We start from the raw sequence: 21,074 nt of genomic DNA, 5'->3' as shown, positions 1-21,074 counted from the left end.
ATTGACCATCAGCAATCTATCATGCCCCCGTAATAATTGACCATCAGCAATCTATCATGCATCCGTAATAATTGACCATCAGCAATCTATCATGACTCCGTATTAATTGACCATCATCAATCGATTGTGCCTCCGTATTAATTGACCATCATCAATCAATTGTGCCTCCGTATTAATTGACCATCATCAATCGATTGTGCCTCCGTATTAATTGACCATCATCAAACGATTGTGCCCACGTAATAATTGAACATCATCAATATATCGTGCCTCTGTAAAACTTGACCATTATCAATCTATCATGCATCCGTAATAATTGACCATCAGCAATCTATCATGCCTCCGTAATAATTGACCTTCATCAACCTACCATGCCTCCGTAATACTTGACCATCATCTATGTATCATGCCTCCGTAATACTTGACCATCATCAGTCTATCATGCCTCCGTAATACTTGACCATCATCTATATATCATGCCTCCGTAATACTTGACCATCATCAATCTATCATGCCTCCGTAATACTTGACCATCATCTATATATCATGCCTCCGTAATACTTGACCATCATCTATATATCATGCCTCCGTAATACTTGACCATCATGCCTCCATAATAATTGACCATCAGCAATCTATCATGCCTCCATAATGTTTGACCCTAATCAATATATCATGCCTCCGTAATACTTGACCATCATCAATCTATGATGCCTCCGTAATACTTGACCATCATCAATCTACCATGCCTCCATAATAGCTGACCATCATCAATCTATCATGCCTCCGTAATAGATGATGGCATACATACAGGCACAATACTAGGATAATTGCATTGGATTTAAATACAAATAAGCCCAAAATAAAAACAAGCAATTGATTGGTACATATTTTATCAAAATTGACACATCTTGCATCAACACAAATTAAATATTACAAACAGCTGAACACAAAGTGGTACATATATGATAAAAGTTTATTAGGCCAAAATCTGTTTAGATATAAGGATGCAGAAAGACTTTATTATGTTCAACTGCACCTATATGTATGCTGATAAGTCTACAGCCTTAAATATGACTTAAATTTGTATTTAACAACTTGCAAAGATTTGTCATTTCACAAGTCAATGACCAATACATCATAAACAGTAATTACAGTTAAATACAAATTTTGTGAATGAAAATGCAGTGCTCTCAATAAGAACCGTATGCCGACCAAATTTGATGGTTCAAATGGAAATTTGGCAGATTCATATTTGGAAAAAGTGAATTTTAAGTAGAATAAGTAGTAGCTCGTGCATTTCTTAACTATTTGAGACGGTTCTATTGAAACTGATTGAAAATCCTGAATATGAATGAAGAATCTAATAAATACACAGTGAACTAATAATATAAATCTTGCACATGAAGAATGCCTTTTACAAAAAACAGTAACAACTGATCCCTATATTGCTAAAAATGTCAATGATAAAGACATGGGATTACAATAGCTCCCTCTTATTACACTGGCTACATATTCAGAAAAAGAAAGAAATGTCAAGAGTATTGATTTCCATTTCAAGCAACACCTTCCACTCTCGGCCGTTTGTTTCCAGTCTGTTTTTTCTTTGCATTTCCTGCCTGTCCGCCATTTTCTTTTGCATCGTCTGATCGGTTTGCATGCTGGACGTATCGCGTTACCGTGGAGACACCATCAACAAACTTTGTCTTGTAAAGGACATTTGCATTGTTGAACATGCCGTCCTTTAGGGAGACAACTATGAACTGAAAAAAGAAATAAACAACTCATGAACCTAAACAATCTAAAAAAAATTGTACAGAAAAATCAGACCAACTAAATAGAGATATTCGTGACACTTCTGTGAAATATAACTTTAAGTGTACACTCGTTAAAAACTCTGGCTATGTTCCACAAAAAAGTACATTCAAAACAAATTGTTTGGAATTTTAATTTTCCAGATGAACTACATCAATTAAACTGTATTCATTTAATCCTGTGAGTGTTTACTGTACAGTAAAAAATGCCCATGTCTGGTTGCAGAATATGAAATATACCAAAATCCTTAAGGCTTCAAAAATCCTAGGACAGGGCTTTCAACTGGGTCTGAAACTCAACAGCCAATGACTCTTAAGCTCTAATTTTCAAAAGTCAGAGCAATTTGATACCGTACTTAAGAGATATATTTACAGTGCAGTACTTTTTCTAAGCTAAGAAATCGCTTGTAACATTTTTTATATCACAGCTCCATAGTTGAAGCAAAGACCAAAAGTGATTAGAAATCTTACTTGTGAATGTTTGAAGTGGGACTTGATCATCTGGCCGATGTTTTGAGTGTGAGAAATATCAAGAGCTGCGTCCACTTCATCAAGAATATAGATTGGTGCTGGCTTGAACAATAACATGGCTAGGATCAGCGACAACGCGATCAGGGACCTGAAATATATTTGATTAAATATTTATGCTTGGCAACCTCATGTATTTTTCCTATCGTTTGAAAGCATTCTGCTTTCTGTTAACAATTATTTGAGATAAATGACTTAAAATACATCTAATATAGAAAAAGTTATTGCAGTTAAACGTAGTGATGTTCCGATGATCGATTATAATCGAAAATCGATTGGTTGGGCCTGAAATCGGCAACAATTGATAGTATTTAGTTATAATCGATTATCAAAAAAAAAATAAAAAAAATATATTAGTAAGTGTTCAGATGTTATCTTTAACAAAATGGCTGATGAAAGCCAGAAAATGAACTATTTTTTATACAACAACACTTAATAACTTCAATCATAGACATAAGGTATATGCATATCATGATTAAGAGTTTAATACTGTACATGAATAAAACTACAATTATCTAGTATTTTAAAAACCGATTGTACTATCTATAATCGGTTACTTGAGTGGAACCGATCATCGATAGTAAAATTGCAACTGATTCCCAACACTAGTTAAAAGGTTATAACTAAAAGCTATTCTACTGAATACTTTTCACTTAGCTAATAATATTTAATATTAAAGCATTTTTGGACAATCTAACAGTAGTTTGTCATTCAAATGCTGATTTAGATTAACAAAATAAGGATGGCCATAAATGTATACATACTGGAACACAACATTGACTATGTCAAATCCCCATCACCAAAATAAAGTGACACCCACCTCTGCCCCCCACTAAGTTCCGAGAGAGAGTCCTTCCAAACATCCCCAAACCCGACCTTGACCTCAAGACCCTCCAGTACCGACTGACCCTCGGGTGGAGCCAGCTTAGCCTTGGCCCCGGGTAGAAGGGTCGCGTAGATGGAACCAAAGTCCTGAAAACAGAGGGGGAAATAAATATACTGAGTATACAGATAAAAATATTCCTCTGGTTTAGTAAGTGTATACTGTTTCTTTAACCTTGATTGTGACCAAAGCAGATAGCTTATAGAATCACCATTGAGTCTGTTACCTGCTATAAACCAGTACTGGTGATTATTTTGAATGGCCATGAGAAAATCCCTTCTGTTGGGGATTGAACCCACAACTTCTAGGGTGACAGTTGACACAAATCTTTCTTTCATTGCAACTATCCTTCTAGTTAAGTTGTTATGATGAAATGTGCTGAATTATATCACTTTTTGAAATTTTGCAATTGTTTACATTAACTTTTATAAAACCAACGAAAAAAAAGATTCTTTGTAATTGAATAAAAGTGCTTTTCTGAGTTGAGACTATTCATTATAACTGACCTTGGTAAATGAAGTTAATATTTAAACCATTTACAATGCACACACCTTGTTCACCTGTTCCCATGCTTTCTTTAAAGCTTCATTTTTTTTCTGGTCCAGTTCAGCAATCACTGCAGAGATTTTTGCCTTGTCGTTCAAAACTATCTTACGCTTCTTCATCAGATCTGTGTACTGTAAGATAACAAGGAACGTTTGTAAACAAATACATTCCAATAAACACTGTGTTGTCTGTAACAGTTCAACCCGACAAAAGTTGATGTAATAATATGATGTAAGCAAGCAATATAGCCATGACAAAAACCTAACAGCAAAATATAACAGCAGTTTCCATGGTGTTATGTATATTACAGGTTTTGAGCACTTTTAAATGAGTGCTTTTTTTGTGTAAAACATTCCTTGTAATTGACCAGGCAGCTGTAAGGCTAGTTAGGGGGGTTAAATGAGTCCTGCAGCCATGAAATCCGTACAAGCTGCTTAACTGAAAATGAAATTACTCAGAGTTTGCAATAATTCTGCACTAACCTGTTCCTCAGCTTTCCCAAGCATGTTCATAGCTCGCATGTTGACGCTCTTTGCCAGGCGCTCTTTAGTCTCGGTCAACTTCTGTATACGACGTTCAGACTCTTTTGGATCATTCACCTTGAAATCGTATGCTGTATTTGGCTGGCCGAAGTATTTCCTCTCGTCAACGATCCAGTCGTAATTTTCCAGCATATTCTCCACCTATTGACATAGAGGGTTATAAGACTAGTATGAACAATTTCCAAAGACATTTTTGATCAGCTTGAGTGATAACCAAGGCGCTGTGAATCATAACAAGGCTTGTCTGTTGTTGTTTTTTCACAGTCAGATAAAGAGCATAATACAACAATCATTAAAGCCAGAGTAGTCAGCCTTGCTACAAGTGCATGTGCGTATCATCTTCAACATGTGTACAAGTTTCATATAAATAACTTGAATGTTTTTTAGTTATGAATTAGAGCTTTTCTATTTCTGGCTTTGATCAAAATAATCTATTTTTAGGTTTATTTTTTACTAATGCATACAGTTTATGTAGAATTTCCATTCTTTAAATAGATCTGGGCTACCTGAATGGAGTTATCATAACTTTTCAAAGATATTTCATTTTTGTTGCTTTATTTTGCAACTTCAGTACACACTATGTTATAAAATGTTAAGTCCAAGAAGTGTATCACTAATTTGTAATTTATGAGGTTGCTAGAAGCATTTGCACTTGGATGCCTTTAAGATGAAACCAAACCAACTTACCATCTTTGCAGCATCCTTAGATTCCTTCTGAAACTTGGTGACCTTGTTTTCCTGCTCCTTGATTTTTATCTCCCCGCTATGACTCTCCTTTTGGAGGCTCTTTTGTTCATTGACTTTCGTCCCAATGTCCTTGTTACATTCTTTCAACAGGGCCTTCTGCTTGTTTACTTCATCTTGTGCAGCTTTAACAACTTCCTAGAAAGAGATATGGAAATCTTGTTACATATTTTGAAACCTACATAAAAAAAATACTAATTTATCAAAAATTATTTATGTTAAAAATTACCTTTTTTAACATAAATAACTCTTAGTACAATGGATATTCAGGAAGTACACATATTTTTGTGCATGAAGAACACAAAAAATATAAAATGTTTTTAAATTGAAATACACAGAAAGCAATTTTATGCTTTATGTGTTAAAATTTCGAAAACTTAAAAGTAAATAAAGTATATACCCGAGCTTCAGCAGTTTTAGCCTCTAGTTCGGCTAGCTGATCGTTGTACTGGCTAGATGTTTCATCCACAGTTTTCAACTGCTCTTCATACGAGGTTATCTCCTTTCGCAGCTCTTCAACCTCCAACTTTATACTGTCCACTTCCTGAAGACAAGAAATCAACATCAAACTTTAAAGAATGTTTTGGATGAATGACATAAATCTCGTACATCGTTTTTGATGAATATGTGGATATGTTAATTCTTGATTTTATGAACTAAACATTATTTGTAAATTACATTATATTACATTTGTGGTCTCTTGACAAAGTTCTGTGCGCAATGAATTACAATAACAACTACTCTAAGCACTGCTAATTGATAATACAGTGCTAACATAGATAAAGAAATCAAACTTTGACTTTGTAAAAAGCTGCGTAACAAAACTGCACCTCACTAATCATCAAATTACTTTTCAATGAACAGCTTTTATACAACTATACATATCCTATCAAACAGGGGATAGAATGGCTAAGTGCAAAATTAGCTGAACTTTAGTCCAGGAGGCCAAGTAACTGTAAGGCAACTTGGTTGGTCGAGGCGCCTTGGTGGGGGTCACAGGTGGTAAAGCCGCCATTAAGCTCATAGATTTGAAGCATTTAAAGAGCCTAATATAGCATTTAAACATTTCTGTATTACTGATAAAGAGTAAAAAAACCAGTTGTATAATGCTCAGCCTTGTTAAGAGAAGTCACAAACTTAATGAGACAGAAAGTTACCTGAAACTTGGTCTTCATTTTCTTACTGGACTCCTCCATCTTTTTCTTCGAGGCGCCCACTTCTTTCTCCGCATCCTTGAGCTCGTTCTCACGTAGTTGTTTCTGGTTCTTAATCTTATTTTCCAGGTCCTTGACCTTGGCTGCGTTCTTTTTCTTCACTTCTTCTGTTCTCTTTGCTGTGTCTTCATATTCAGCTGAAAAACAGAATGACTTAGCATTCAATACACTGTTGCAAATTTCAAAACTACAATTATTCTTCTATGTACCTAGAAGCTATAAAGGAAACACCCAGGATCAACTTTGTCCTAACCTAGCTACTCCACGACAATATTTCCCCCACCCAAATTGGCCCTGAGGGAGTTCTCCTCCTATCGTTGCTGATGGTGAGAGCCTTATTCTAACCTAGCTAACCCACTACAATATTTGCCACACCCTAACTCCCCCATATTCGTCCTGAAGTGGTTTATTTCCTCAAATGGCTGATGGTGAGAGCCCTAACGCCCAACAATTTTGCCCAATCACACTTACCCATATTGGACCTGAGGAGGTTTATTTCCTCCAACTGCTGATGGTGAGAGCCTTGTTCCATCCTCTCCTTTAAGTGATCTACTTCCTGCTGTTTCAAGTCAAATTGCTGTTTTATCTTTGTGTACCTTTAAATAAAATAATCAAAGAAATACAAGAGGGCTATCAGGTTAAACACCAATTTATACCTTGGTTGTTACTATAATGGCATAGTATAAATATTACTTCTATGTATGTACATAGTTTTTCCAACTAATTCAAGGAAAAGACCCTTCTTAAAATGGTGAAACTACAGCATTTCATGTCAATTTGGGTATTTTCCATACACAGTTCCTTTCATTTTAAAACCCATCCATTTTTTATAATATTTTTGTGTGATCAGGATTTTTTTCTGGTTATAAGGGAAAATATTGACACAAATGCTTCGAGATGTGGCTTATCTTCAGCCCATGCAAAATGGCTGAAAAAACCCTGTGTACTGTACAAAATCACAAGCATTGGAAACATCATCAATGCAATGGCCGAAATATAAAAGCTCCTGATTACTTGGACCCTTACCTCTGAGCTACAGTGCGTATATTAGCCAGTTCCTGTTCCACCCTCGCTAGCTGCTCTTGCTTCTGTCTCAAGGCTGTCTCCGTCTGCTGGTACTCATCTAGTTTTTCCAGAATCGAGTTTGTCTGAGGTCGGGAACCTGAGATAAAATCATAATCTCATTTCATATACTAGTTAGTTTATATTACATTTGTTTCACAACAATATTAACACCTCAACTTCCATTCATTAAATGAACTGCCTTTCGGCAATTGCGTTCATCAATCGATGAACGCAACATCTTCCGAGTTCGGATCGCAATTCATCGCATAACAATATACATGAAAACTTTTGATCTTGTTATTGTTTGTATTGTGTCAGCAGGTCCAATAAAATATAAATCAACATTTTAGAAAGTGCTTAGTTATTATATTTTAAACGTTTTGTTGCCAAAAGTGTTTCAATTTTACGTTTAAAAGTGATTTCAAGTGGTTGATCTTTTCCCGCGTTATTGTGACGTCATTTGAAAAAAAAATGTTTCCGGTAACAGTCGAGTCGTCCTAATTACAGAATGGGTAAAAAAAGGATTACTGAAAGGTAATCCGAAATAAAATGAAGTATTTTTTTAACGTTTTTTTAATAAAATAATGAACTATTGGTATAAATATAAGGAAAAAAAATGCGGGGTTGATGTCATTATCGGCGATATTAACGCAATTGGGCTGGTCAAAGTACGCGTGGAGTCCTTCGGACTTCACACACTTAGACCAGCCCAATTGCGTTCATACCCGGATAATGACATCAACCCCGCAATTCATTCCTTAAATGGTGAATTTATGGAAAGTCACTCTCATTGGCACAATGTTACACAAGAGTGTGGTCTAGTGTTGTGGGGGGAAGAAAGTACCAGAAGAAATAGAGTTATTGGCCTTGCTATACATGTGCATATTGTCTCTGGTAACATGTGCACCAAGTTTCATTTAAATATCTTGAACAGATTTGAGTTGAAGCCAAGGTTTAAGTCATAGCACTCAAACATCAATGTTGACAACACAATCATAGCTATGACAATACAACTACATAGCTTTTCTTCTTTGAAAACATATGAGTCTAAGAGTCCCACCTCCAGTAAGTGTCCCGGCAGGATCAAATGAGTCGCCCCCCAGTGTTACAGTCTTCTTCTGAATACGATCATCAAACGTGACACGCTTAGCTGTGTCCATGTCTGGGCAGACAAACGCTGTGCCGAACACAAACTGCATCGCAGATTCTAGGTCTCCCTCGTAGGTAATCAGAGAAAGAGCTGTGTGGACATTGTTTGGGCCAACCTGAAATAGTGACAAAATAATCATTCCATCATGCAGACTTAACCAAACTTGTTTACATCAGCAAACTATTTTAAACAATATATATACAATATATGAAAACATCTGTTATGGATATATGTGACATTAGTTGCAAAAATGAGTCCTGTCCATTATTATCAAGAAAACAAATTTAAGCAAGTGATTGGATAATGTAACAAAACCTTAAACATGTGTAAAATTTGAATAAGGGATAACTGAAAAAAAGAAAATCTCTATAGTTCTGCACATCTCTCAGTGTTGTAGTCAGATATAAGCAACGGAGCTCCCCTTTCTAAAACAGCTCCCCTTTATTACATAAAATATAAACAAAACATGAAGCAACTACAAGTAATACTAACCAGCCCCTCAGCACGTTTGACAATGTCACCAGGAATGGCACGCGCGGAGATCTTATTCAGCGGGATGATCGTCACACGTTGGCGGAGCTCCCCTTTCTGAAGCAGCTGTTTGCCAGTGTTTTCGGTGTCCACAACTACGTTGTACAGCTAAAAGTTCACAATGATTGGATGTTAGCCATTAGCATTCACCATTTCATATATTTTATGTCAATCTTGAAACGAGCTGAGTTGATGCATTTCTTACAACAGTACATGACTGCAAATGTATTGTCAGGTTTGTTCCACAGCAATTCGCATAAAAAAAATGTCTATCAGTAGAGGAAAGATCTGAGATTGGAGTAGATCTTGTACAGTCATGATTTTGCTTTGTTTGGCCTATTCAAAATCAATCAGGTTGTTGTGTATCAATTGTTCAGACCAAGACACACTTTTGTCTCATTTTCTAGAATTATTGTGTATATGCAGCAACAATAAAGTTACGTAAGGTGTCACGGAACGTCAAGTTAGGACATCATTTAATATTGGATTGGAAAATGGGCACACTTTTCTATTATTTTTTCATTGAACAGGTGGAATAACTCAATTTTAAAGACTGAAAGATGTGTCGGGCAACATGTATACACAATTTCATTTGAATATTTTTAGTCAAGACAAAGATTAAAATAAACTCCTTGATGAAGCTGCTGCCTTAAAGGACATTAGAACAATGATTAAAACAACAGTTTTTTGGGTGTGGTTTTTTCACTAACCTTGCCTCCTGCCACAACCTCCAGGGCGAGTGCACTTCTCACATCTTTCACCTTAATCAGCTTCAACACGAGGCCATTCACTCGACGACGATCAAAGTTCTTTTCTGGGTCTCGGTAGTCGAAATGCATCCTCGGGAACCTGAAAAAAGTATCAATCAAGATAATATACAATAGTAATTATGCTGTCATTTGCCAAAATTTGGTGTGATTTGCACATAGATGCAATAGATTTCACCTCTTTAACTACAAAAGTAAATTTTATTATAGCATTTAGTGCTCATTCTGTGAAATTTATTGCAATCTAACACTAAAAAAATTTGTACCCTATTTAAGAGTCATAGGATAGAAGTCAAAATAAAGATCACAGGTAAAAAAATTGTCAATAATAGCCCCAACATTTAAACACCACAAATTTAAATAGATTTGATCAAAACACTGTAAGTCATATTTCAAAAGAATGTACGTTTGCCAAGCAAGGGTAAAAGTGGAATTATAGATTTTGTAAGAAACAACCCTCCATTACCGAGCTTCAAGTGTCTCCAATTTATCCTGTAGCCGGTTAATTTCCTGTGTAAGAGATCGTCTCTCTGAGTCAAGTCGCTCATCCTTCCCTTCCTCATAATTCAGCTTCTTAAGCTCAGCCTACAACAAAATAAATGTATTGTATATCTCATGGTTAACATTAAATACTGAATTGTTTTTAAGCTCCACCTACAAAAAAACAAATGAAGCCTCTTTTATGTTCAACATGAGCCTTGCCTTCCAAGCATTTTTGCCTCTTCAACTCTTTGCAACAAACACATATATAATATTTAAGCAGACTTAAAGGAGCATAATGACTTGCTGGTGTAGAGTAATATCTAAATAATTGTGAAGCAGGGTTGCTGGCGGTCGCCATATTCGCCATTTGTGACAAATTGCAAAAGTGATGATTTTTATGGCAACAATAGTTTTTTCATAATATTTTCTTAAAATGATGCAAACGGTACAATAAGCAGTCTGCTTGATAATCAATTCAGTCTCCGCAGTGATTGGAAGTGTGTCCCTGTTGTGACATTAACGCATAAATGCCAAAATATCCTACATTTACAGAAAGAAAAATTATTTAATTTTAAGACCACCTTCTGTTAATTATTCCTTAATATATTAACAAGTCAACCATGACTGAGATTAGAACTGCAAGCCCTGGCTTTTAAAAACATCTGGGTTCTGATAAATGTGTAAATATTCGAGCATGTTGATAATAATCCCTTCATCATATGAACATATAGTATTTGGGCTCTTCATGAAAATCTTTATATTGATGTCTGATACCTCAAGTTTGTTGAGATTTTGAACCACACCATCAAACGCCTGTTTGTCCTTCTGATAACCCTGTTCTGTTTTCTTCAGGTCCCCTTCTTTTTTCTTTAACTCCTGCTGGGCGTGCTTCAATCTACACAGAAATAAAGGGGCAATACAATTTCTTGCAGCGACAATCAGGCCATACCAAATAGATTCTATTTTAAGCATCAGATTTCAATTCCATACCAAATAGATTCTATTTTAAGCATCAGATTTCAATTCCATACCAAATAGATTCTATTTTAAGCATCAGATTTCAATTCCATACCAAATAGATTCTATTTTAAGCATCAGATTTCAATTCCATACCAAATAGATTCTATTTTAAGCATCAGATTTCAATTCCATACCAAATAGATTCTATTTTAAGCGTCAGATTTCAATTCCATACCAAATAGATTCTATTTTAAGCGTCAGATTTCAATTCCATACCAAATAGATTCTATTTTAAGCATCAGATTTCAATTCCATACCAAACAGATTCTATCTTAAGCATCAGATTTCAATTCCAAACTATCCTATCTGGCAGGAAAAACAAGCTGATGTGAAAAAAACACATCATAATTTCAATATCTATAAAGAGACATAAATAGCAGGTAGGCAGAAAGCAGTCTAAGAACAAAAAACTGAACACTTGCAGGTTTATACATAACTGAGAGTAATCATTTCAATATACTTCTAAATATTTCAAGCATTTGCATAATGACTTCGTAAGAAGTTTTCTACCTATTTTCATTAAAAAAAACTTAACCATAACCTTAAGAACACACAGGAACTATTAAAACAAAGACCTACTTCATGGCAGCCTGTTTTGCCTCTGTTTCTGCATTGCTGATCTCACTCTTGGCAGCTGAAATACAAAACAATGATTAATAAAATATAATGTCAGAGCAAGAAATTCATTCACGGCAGAAAATTAGATCATTCTTGAGTCTTAACTAAGGGCTTCTGTAAAAGGAATAATAGAATACAACACCTTATAAAATGTCTAAAACTTCCAAAATTGAGTCCTTGGTATAACAGAAATTTCCAACATTTTACATAAAAAAAGTCCTAAGGAAAACACTGGAATGTCAAAACATCAAAAACTGGTGTCAATGTAACCATTAAGGCCACATTTCAATCAACAAATCTTGAATTAAAAATACACTTGTGAGCAGTTGACATTTATTTCATATTTTATTGGAAAATTAGTACTTTATTGAAGTCTTTAGAAACACAAACCTCCAAGTTTGGAAGAAAACCTTACAAAACTGACGAAAAAGTTCAATTTCTTAATAGAAGCCCTTTAAAAAAAAGTATTAAGGAAGCTTCTTAATTGACTGCTGCCATGAAGTTTGTAAATAAATTACTCAGGATTTCAGAGTAGAAACAGCATACTTATAAGCTGGTCATTCAGTGTTGCAGCCTGTCCATCATCGTTGCTGGAAAGGCCCGCGGTAACAGCCTGATAGTGTTTCTGTGCGGCCGTGTGAGCTTCTTTGTCTGCGTCACTCTGTTTTTCAAGGTTTTCTAGCTCCTTTGCTAGCTTTTCAAGGTCCTTCTCACGACCTTTGATTGCTGTGTTGTTCTATAAGAGTAAGAGAAAGTATTATATGCAATTATGACAGTGTGTGCTAATATATTTTAGCTTGAATTCAAAGACAGCTGTAAGCTGATATAATTCACTCTTTAGATAACCACTTTTGGTGTCCTTTTTTTTAAATCCCATATGACCTTTATATATATAATATTACTTAATCTGATACTGCCTCAATACAGTCTGCATAACATGACAATTATTGAGGCCAGAATTATTGGCCTTGGAGTTTCTAAACATGTAGTTTTGTCTCCGTCAATTTATCTACCAAGTTTCATTTGAATCCCAATGCCCCACATTCTATCTTCTATAAACAGAAAAGATAAAAATCTATATTAAACACCTCCTCCTAAAGTTCTTACATCATTCAAGTTCTTGGTCAGCTCCTTCTTCCTCTTATTCTCAGCCTTAAGGCCCTCCTTCTTGTTATCCACTGCACTCTGTGCAACGGCCTCTTGTTTTTTGTTCTCTGAAAGAGTGGCCTCGAGGCGCTGCATCACACTACCAGATTCCTCATCACGCTTTTTCTCAAGACGTGCAATCACTTCGTCTAGTTCCTTGACTTTGACATCAATCTAAATAGAAGAAAAATCATATACCATGATAACTTACTTAAAAAGTTACATATCCTTCAACAGCGATCTAACTTGCATTTATTCGTTAAAAAATTCATTCAAATACTTAAAATTCAATCAAGTCACAAGACATGACAAAAAGTTTCCCAGAATATGACATATTGCCATACGTATCTTCTTACAGTATTCCATGATTCATTTAAGGTATACAGCATAATGGAAGCCCTTTCTATATATTGACCAGGGTTTCCATTAAGAATTTGAAACTGTAAGTATGAACTTTCTGACCATCAATATTATTTCACTGAAATTTTGAAGTTTATGTTTCCCAGAATACAATTTCTTTTTCCAGTATTTTTTTATATAGAATGTTAAAAAATTAAATAATTTGAAACCAAATTCACAGATTTATGTTAAAATAATTCATTTTACTTCAAGACTGATTGAAATTGTGAGCATAAAAGTAATATGCACACCATGTTTTGAAATTTCGAATTTCCAAGTTTTTTACTTTGGAAGTTTTCTTCAAAAATATGGAGGTTTTTGTACATCCAAGGAATTAAGTTTGGAAGTTTTAACCCATTTCCTTTAACGGAAGCCCAGAATCACTTACCTAAAAACTTTAAAAGACAAACAGATGAGATGTGTCTACCCATCAATCATGCTTAATTTTGAAAACAGAGGGGAAGCTTTAAACTTTAAGCAAAATAGGGAGCATTCAACCATCTTTATAAACTGACAAACCTCCGTCATCCTGTCCGTGAGTGCCTGTATGTTTTCTTGCATCTGAGACAGCTCCTCAACTGAACGCTTTTTCTTCTCCTGTAATGTAAACACACAATCACACAATTTTATATGCTGCTGCCATTTAATAAACTAACAAAGCTTGTAAACAGCTAAACTGGTTTCTTCAGACATTTGGAATTATAATAGCATTTAGGATTTAACTGTGTTAGACAAATAGTTATGAAAGTCATCATATTTCATCATCAAGTAGAAAGAAAGTTAAAATGATGTTTTGCCACCGGAGTCAGATGTCTGAACTCAGACTTGAGACTGTTTGCAATCATGACCCAAGGCTAAGTCTCAGACTTAAACATGTTTCGACCCTGCAGTAAGTGCGTGACAGCGTTAACATCTTACTTGATACAAGCTCATTGATAAAGGTTCGAAGTAGGGCTGTACAAATGTTAAATGTTGCATAGAATTTATGAAACTATTAAATTATCGGTAAATGTCACAAATGATAGAAGTTATATGGTTTTAAAGAGTAAAGACAGTAATGTTGAAGTGTAGTGCTGTTAATACCTCGGCACAGATGAACTGGTAGGCTATGTACAGCTTGTTGAGGTGTTCCAGCTCGCGGTTAATCTTCTGAAACTCGAGATACGAGGATCGCTCATCCTTCAGTTTTGTAATGGTAGGTGTGATGTCCTCCTTCAATACCTGAAAAACATATGTTGGAATTGTTGGGTTAGTTAAAACGAGGTGGTCCGGAATTTGCTTCATATGGCATTAAGTGACATTTCGTCTTTAATTACATGTACTTTCTAAGTAATAGTTACTGTTAAGAAGCAGTTGCGAATTTTACTGGTTTATTATTAGCAAAAACTAAGCATCCATATGTGTTGGCGCAGAATGTCACTATACTAGCCAGCTTAAATGCATGAAATGCTGAATGACACACTTATGTTGTTGTTTTTTATTATTTCTAAATGGACATGAAGCCAAAACGAATAATTGGGTAGTTAGGCCTAAAAAAATAAATTGTTTGGTTAGGGTTACATCCTTAAAAAAAATAGGTAGGGTAGGTAGGCTTTTTATTTTTTTTTATTTTATTTTTTTATTAGGTTTTATATAAGAAAATAATTTTCATCATTGGAGAATGGTGTTAAAGCTATCTTTTGTATAAGCATTTAAGGTTTAAACTTAATATTAAAAACCAATTTAAAAAAAAACGAGATTTTTTTTTTTTTTTTTTTCATTTTTTTTTTCAAACTGACTATAAAAACGGTAGGGTCAGCGCCTATTCCGTAGGTAGGGTCGGGTAACCCGAACCAAATGTATTTTTTTTTTAGGCCTTAGGGTTACATCTCATCCAGAAACAGATAGGGAAGGTAAATTAAAGAATGTTTTTGTCATCATTGACTTTAAAGGTTTTAAACTGCATTTACAAGCAAAAACTTACAAAAAAGAATTGTTTTCATTCTTTTTTATATCATTTATTTTTTTATTAAAACAATAAATCAGAATCTGTCCTCCCATCAGATTGGCAGAGTCAGGAACGTATACACTAAGGTAAACTATCATAGCTACAACATACAGTGTCAATCTCCTTGAGTTTGGCGTCTTTCTTTTCAATGGTTTTTTGTGCCGCCTCTTTCTTGCTCTCATACAGCCTGGTGCCGGCTGCTTCCTCTATCATTGACAAGATCTGAAAATTTAAACACCAAATTGTTTTTTCCACATTGTTTTTTTTTTTCGATGAGTTGACAACAATCACATAGTAAATATAAATGCATCATGAGATGTGATTACATATGTCATTAACTAAATTGTTTACTACTTATTAGAAAGAGTTTTACAGTATATATGTATAGTCTCAGAATGACAATTACTTGTATATTTAAAATCTAGAATTAATGCAGGCAATGACATCCCAAAGGAAGCTTTTGAGGTGTTATACAAAGCAGTGGTCGAAATTAGCACAAGCCCGCAAGCCCTGAACTGGTAAAATGTCTTCCGGGCTAGCTCAAATTCTAAACTTTATATAGCAGGGCTTGTTAAAAAATTTGATGCCAAGCAATAGTATATGAATTCGGGCTTGTTCATCCAAAAGTCTAATTCTATGACTGACAAAGAAGCTTATTTTAAATCTTTTTTTTTCATTTTTTATTCATTTAAATCATAAAAACATATATATTTATAAACAAAATTTATATAGTAGATTCACAACTCTTTAAAAGGACAGGTTTAAAAACCAAAATAGTGCGCTTAGCTGAAGATTGCCTTATAGTTACCTCTGGCGGTTTCATGTTCAAAACCTTTGTGATTCGCCCCTGCATGATCAGGAAGTGTGGATTGTTCACGTTGAGCTGGACTGATCGGAAAAGATCCTGCACACGGGTGTTGTTAGCATTGCTCCCATTGATGAGGTATTTGTTTCTGCCACCGACCACAACCTGGAATAAGTTGGAAAGTTAGAGAACTTTATTTTCTTTTAATACATGAAACTGCCGATATCTGCAAGTTGAAACTTTGACAAAATTCTACTGGGACAGTGAATGATATTTAACAACCAAAACAGAGCTTTGCATCAGTTTTTTTTTTCCTATGAAAACTTTAACCTGCTTGTTTGTATTTCTAGATAGTTGAAAATTGGTTTTGAAAAACATATGGTTCATAATTTGGCCAATATGAATATATGGGGTTAGGTAAGTTGCTATAGAAATAGGGACGGTTTGGATTTTTTAATGTTTTGAAACAATAAATATTTCAGTAGTCGAAATACTAGTAGGGTTGCATTGATTTAAGAAAATGGTGATATGTGTTGATGGCAGAAAATTGCAGTTAATGTACTGCAATTACAAATAAATGTTGGCTCAGATTATCTGTAATATTATTTGTATCATTATCAAATTGAAATATCGTTATCAGCTTGGATACTTTTGCACAGAGATAATTTTATGTGTACAAAAAAGCAATAAAGAAATTGGTTTGCTCTTACCTGTCTTGTGATGGTGATTTCATCATACTGCTCATAACCAAGTGGACTCTGTTTTTTGTCAAGATTGTCAAATGTGATGCTAACTGTTGCCTTTGTGACTCCTGCCTGGCCATTTTTGTACACAAGCTCTTGAAGGTTAGTTGCCCTCACCTAAATAAAAATAATGTTATTTTAATGGTGATAGTAGGATTTCTGACTAAGTGAGTGAGCACATCAAAGGAAGTTTCAAAATATAAATTTTAAAGCAAAACACGGTTTGATACTTACATAAGTATTTCACCTGATTTTTTAAAAAATTAGTAAAAACCAATAAATTGGGAATTAAATGGCAGGACTTCTGGAGAAACTTGTCAAAATTGGGAATTCTGCATGAATGAGAATGAATTTCCAAATGGGAAACAATAAAATATTAAGATGTCAAGAAATGGGTAGTTGAACTGCGATAATTATTAAGCAACAGAATTCAACTTCTAAAGATATTCTGAAAATACCTTGTTAGTTATCTAAATAAAGAGACATCGTCCCAGCTGAAGGAACCTTAGTTGACAGATAAGAAACTTTCCAAATTGCATGAGAAGATCATGACTCATCTAGTGGACTGATAAGAAGCCAATCAGTAGCAGTGAAATTCATTAATTTCAAAAGTTCAACATGTATGCTATTGTTGAGTGTGTGGGCAAAATCCAGCTGCCCGTTTTAATCAGTTGTAAATAGCGCCTTGCTAGTGTTCCAGTGGTCACTGGTGTCAGATGTAGAAAGCAAGAGTGCCTGAATGGGCCTGAAGGGTTAATGGGGAGAGTAGTGTAGTGTGTGGGAGTTAGTGAAGTTCTAGTGTGTTCAAGCCTTACACCAGGCACACTCTCCCTGAGGTTTACTTTAGTAGTGTGTGTGGGTCAGGCCAGACAGCCAAGTCAGATAGAATGCCATGCTAGTGTTCTGTCAGACATGTGTTCAAACCCCATACCACAAGCACTTTTCGGTAAAGGTTTACTGGTGTCAGTGGTAAAGCTGGATCGCCTTGACGGGTTATTGGGGGCAGTGTGTAGCATGTGTGAGTAAGAACCAGCCGCCCTGTTACTGTTAGCATTGTTGGTAATTATTGTAGCTATGTTGGTAATACTGTAGCGCCTAGTCTAAAATAATAGACTTGTTATATGGGATTCTTCCAATCCCTAACGTCTAAACGGGAATGTGCAACAAACGGGGGTGTTTTAAAAATATTGAAATTGTTTTAAGTGAAGTATTTTATTGTTGAAATTGATCATAAAGAGTAATATTCATATTTTACCATGTAAGTGAAATGTTATTTTGCACTAAACAAGCATTTAATGCATAAAAACAAGTTGTTTACCTTTCCAATAAAACGAAAGTTGACTGACACTAACAACAACTATGCGAAGGGAAACAACTCGATACAATCGTAATAACTCGGCCTCCTCCGACAAAGCTTCGAGATAGACCTCGTTATACAATCGTAACAACTCGGCCATGGCCGAAATGTTCCGAGCGATTTAAAACTGTGCCCTGAAGCATTGCAGGTGCCCTTCGTGTATATATCGTTATGTTTTGACAGAATGAAATGAAGAAAAGCCATCAAACTCATAATTAGAAGTTGGATATTTATTTTTTGTGTACGGAACTAAATATAATATAACATTATCTGGTAATATTTCTTGTTTTTATGATATTTTATAGACGCTATATGCTTTAACCCGGAATCCTGATCGGAACAACTACCCACTTTTGATACTAAACAATTTGTACGTGAAGGATTTGCCATATCAAAAATCTAAAAAAAATCCGTCAACGTACAATTATTTGGACTACTGTAGCGCCATGCAAGTTTTCTTGGTGTCTGGCTTCGCCCCCTGTGACACAAGCCAAGGTTTACTTATCTAACCTATCAAATCGATCAGCTGTATGTGCTACATCTTATCATCCTTAATACTTACATGTGATAGATTAGTGATTCCCAACAGAAAACAAATTGAATCTAAAATGTTCGACTTTCCACTTCCATTCAATCCAGTGATCGCGTTAAAAAGTGGATCGAATCCGTAAACTTCAGTTCTTTGGGCATACGATTTAAACCCATCGATAACCATAGACTTAATATGCATGGCTGACTATTTTGTGGAATCGATCATTTGGTAAATTTACAGACTTTCTTAGATTTTGTTTTGAAACTTAAAATTTGCGCTCAAAATCAACATTGTGTTTGCGCATGTCCAAGGTCAAGGTCGTATTTGGTACATAAAGATAAATTAACAGAAAGAAAGTTTATTTAGGTTGCATACCACTAAATGTTTTAATTAATTAATAGGCATCATCATCATCATCATCATCACGAGTGATTGCATCACCCCGCAAGGATTATACTCGAGGCATTATATACAAAGGCAGCAGGCAAGCTGGTCTGGTCAACAACGACTTGGGCCATCTTCATTCAGAACACTTAGGCCATTTCCCATCGTTTTGGCTTATTCGATGCCCCGGTGTTGGAGGGTGTACCATTTGATGTCAATAAGCAAGTCAGTGACGCTGCTTGTTCGGGCTTAGTCATGTTTCACGAATCTTGCAGCGTGATGTTGGACTATATCTAGTTGGTTGATGTGAGTCAGAGTGAGGGTCACGACCAGACAGATGAGGCGTACTCAACTGCAGAACTATCGTACGTATGACTTGAACGCATTAGCTTTTACGCTTGGAGGGCTAGATCTTATAGTTCGCCTGATGAAGTACATGGTGGAATTTGATCAATGGTGATGTCTGAAGAAATGTTCACTCCAATTATATAGTTGGCATTGTCTGCGGTGTTATAAAGTACTTTGTCGTCTTGGGACTAGGTTTACTCCGAAGTGGTGGAAATGTAGATTCACATTTGTCAGGATTGAAAGTCATCTGCGGCAATAATTCTCCCAGAATTTGAGACTATCAAGGTCATGTTGTAGCTGGCGTAAATCGTCAGAGCTGCGGTTGATTGTGAAAAAAAACTAATAAGTTTATATCCGAGAGCATTAAACTAGGTATTACTTATTATGTAATGTACTCTAGATCTGGGACCAATGACAAAACCTAGATTAAACATTAATTCAATCTAAAACAGTTCTTGGTACGACGGCCTACCGTAATTATATTGTAATATATGCCCTCGTTGACATTTGGAATTATGTATGCATCGTCATTGTAATACTATGGTTAAGTTTCATATAATTTGTTTCTACTTGTATCCATACATAATCTGATACTTTGGGTTTGTGTGGCAGCTATCATGCCGCATGATTCACTAAATCTATTCTAAAGTCATGCTTATAAGCAGTACAGTTACAGATTTTTGGACTACACTAACTTCTTATATAAAAAGATTGCCGATTATTTCTGTTTATTTGAAAAGCTGATCTTAAAGACCACTGTATGCTACGAGACCAGTTAGGCGCTTTGCAAAGGGTGTGTGAGCTATGGGAAATGTATGGCCGAAAGTCTTTTATATTGTAAATATTCTGTTGTAGTTTCAATTTATTACCAATAATTGAATTGCGCGTCTTCTTTTTTAACAAAATGTTCCAAGAATCGGCATGGTGGTGGACTTTGATATTGAAATTGGCAATAAAAACTAATGTAGTTCATTAATATTAGTATTTTTAGAACACACAGGTATTATACTTTGTAATTTTGCAAAAAAAACAACAACGACAAATTTTGATAAAATATGCGATAAGGGTCGTTTTCACAGGCCGGCGGTCAAATTTGTTTAACCCTCACTCCATTTATCAATTTTTCATGGCATAACAAGTACATATAGTTAGTTACTCTTTCGTTATTGTTATAACGAAGTGAGTGTTGGTGTGGTGACTCCTCGTGTCAAGCAGAGATCTGTTTTGTAAAACAAAGAGTTGTGATGCATTGTTTTTGCGCTGAAAGGTGGAAATCAAACGCTAATTTTTCAATGTATTATTGAAGATATGATAGCCCCATCAGTATTGTTGTTCACCGCGTCGTCCTTACGTCAACGTTGCCGTCGATGCCTACGTGGCAAACACTGTTCAAACGTTCGTTGTTAAAAGAGATACACACACCGAGTTAAAAACAACTCATTTTGTCGAATATGAAATAAATATGCCC

General features: G+C 35.3%; 1 protein-coding gene across 1 annotated transcript; it reads right to left on the bottom strand.

Moving 5' to 3' along the window:
- Positions 1-1,480: 1,480 nt before the first annotated feature.
- LOC128214952 (structural maintenance of chromosomes protein 2-like) lies at positions 1,481-19,179 on the bottom strand. Its single transcript, XM_052921675.1, has 24 exons — positions 18,905-19,179; positions 16,953-17,102; positions 16,246-16,407; positions 15,549-15,659; positions 14,534-14,671; positions 13,970-14,047; positions 13,013-13,225; positions 12,452-12,641; positions 11,867-11,921; positions 11,042-11,162; positions 10,251-10,369; positions 9,728-9,866; positions 8,979-9,125; positions 8,397-8,601; positions 7,298-7,433; positions 6,743-6,867; positions 6,215-6,408; positions 5,458-5,601; positions 5,001-5,195; positions 4,254-4,454; positions 3,777-3,902; positions 3,163-3,314; positions 2,286-2,433; positions 1,481-1,763 (listed from the first exon to the last, which is right to left on the bottom strand). Exons 1-24 carry the CDS (start codon positions 19,070-19,072, stop codon positions 1,557-1,559), a joined length of 3,624 nt encoding a protein of 1,207 aa, XP_052777635.1. The 5' UTR covers positions 19,073-19,179; the 3' UTR covers positions 1,481-1,556.
- Between the last annotated feature and the right edge of the window lie 1,895 nt (positions 19,180-21,074).

This window comes from Mya arenaria, chromosome 13, assembly GCF_026914265.1.
Source record: "Mya arenaria isolate MELC-2E11 chromosome 13, ASM2691426v1".
NCBI lineage: Eukaryota > Metazoa > Mollusca > Bivalvia > Myida > Myidae > Mya > Mya arenaria.
This window is presented reverse-complemented; position numbering and strand designations above follow the sequence as displayed.

Excerpts from the sequence above, each read along its gene's own strand:
- LOC128214952 (XM_052921675.1), bottom strand. The coding sequence starts at position 19,072 with ATGCATATTAAGTCTATGGTTATCGATGGGTTTAAATCGTATGCCCAA. Across the intron at positions 15,660-16,245 it reads TGAACATGAAACCGCCAGAG|ATCTTGTCAATGATAGAGGA; the intron begins GTAACTATAAGG and ends TTAAATTTTCAG. Across the intron at positions 3,315-3,776 it reads CATGGGAACAGGTGAACAAG|GACTTTGGTTCCATCTACGC; the intron begins GTGTGTGCATTG and ends CTCTGTTTTCAG.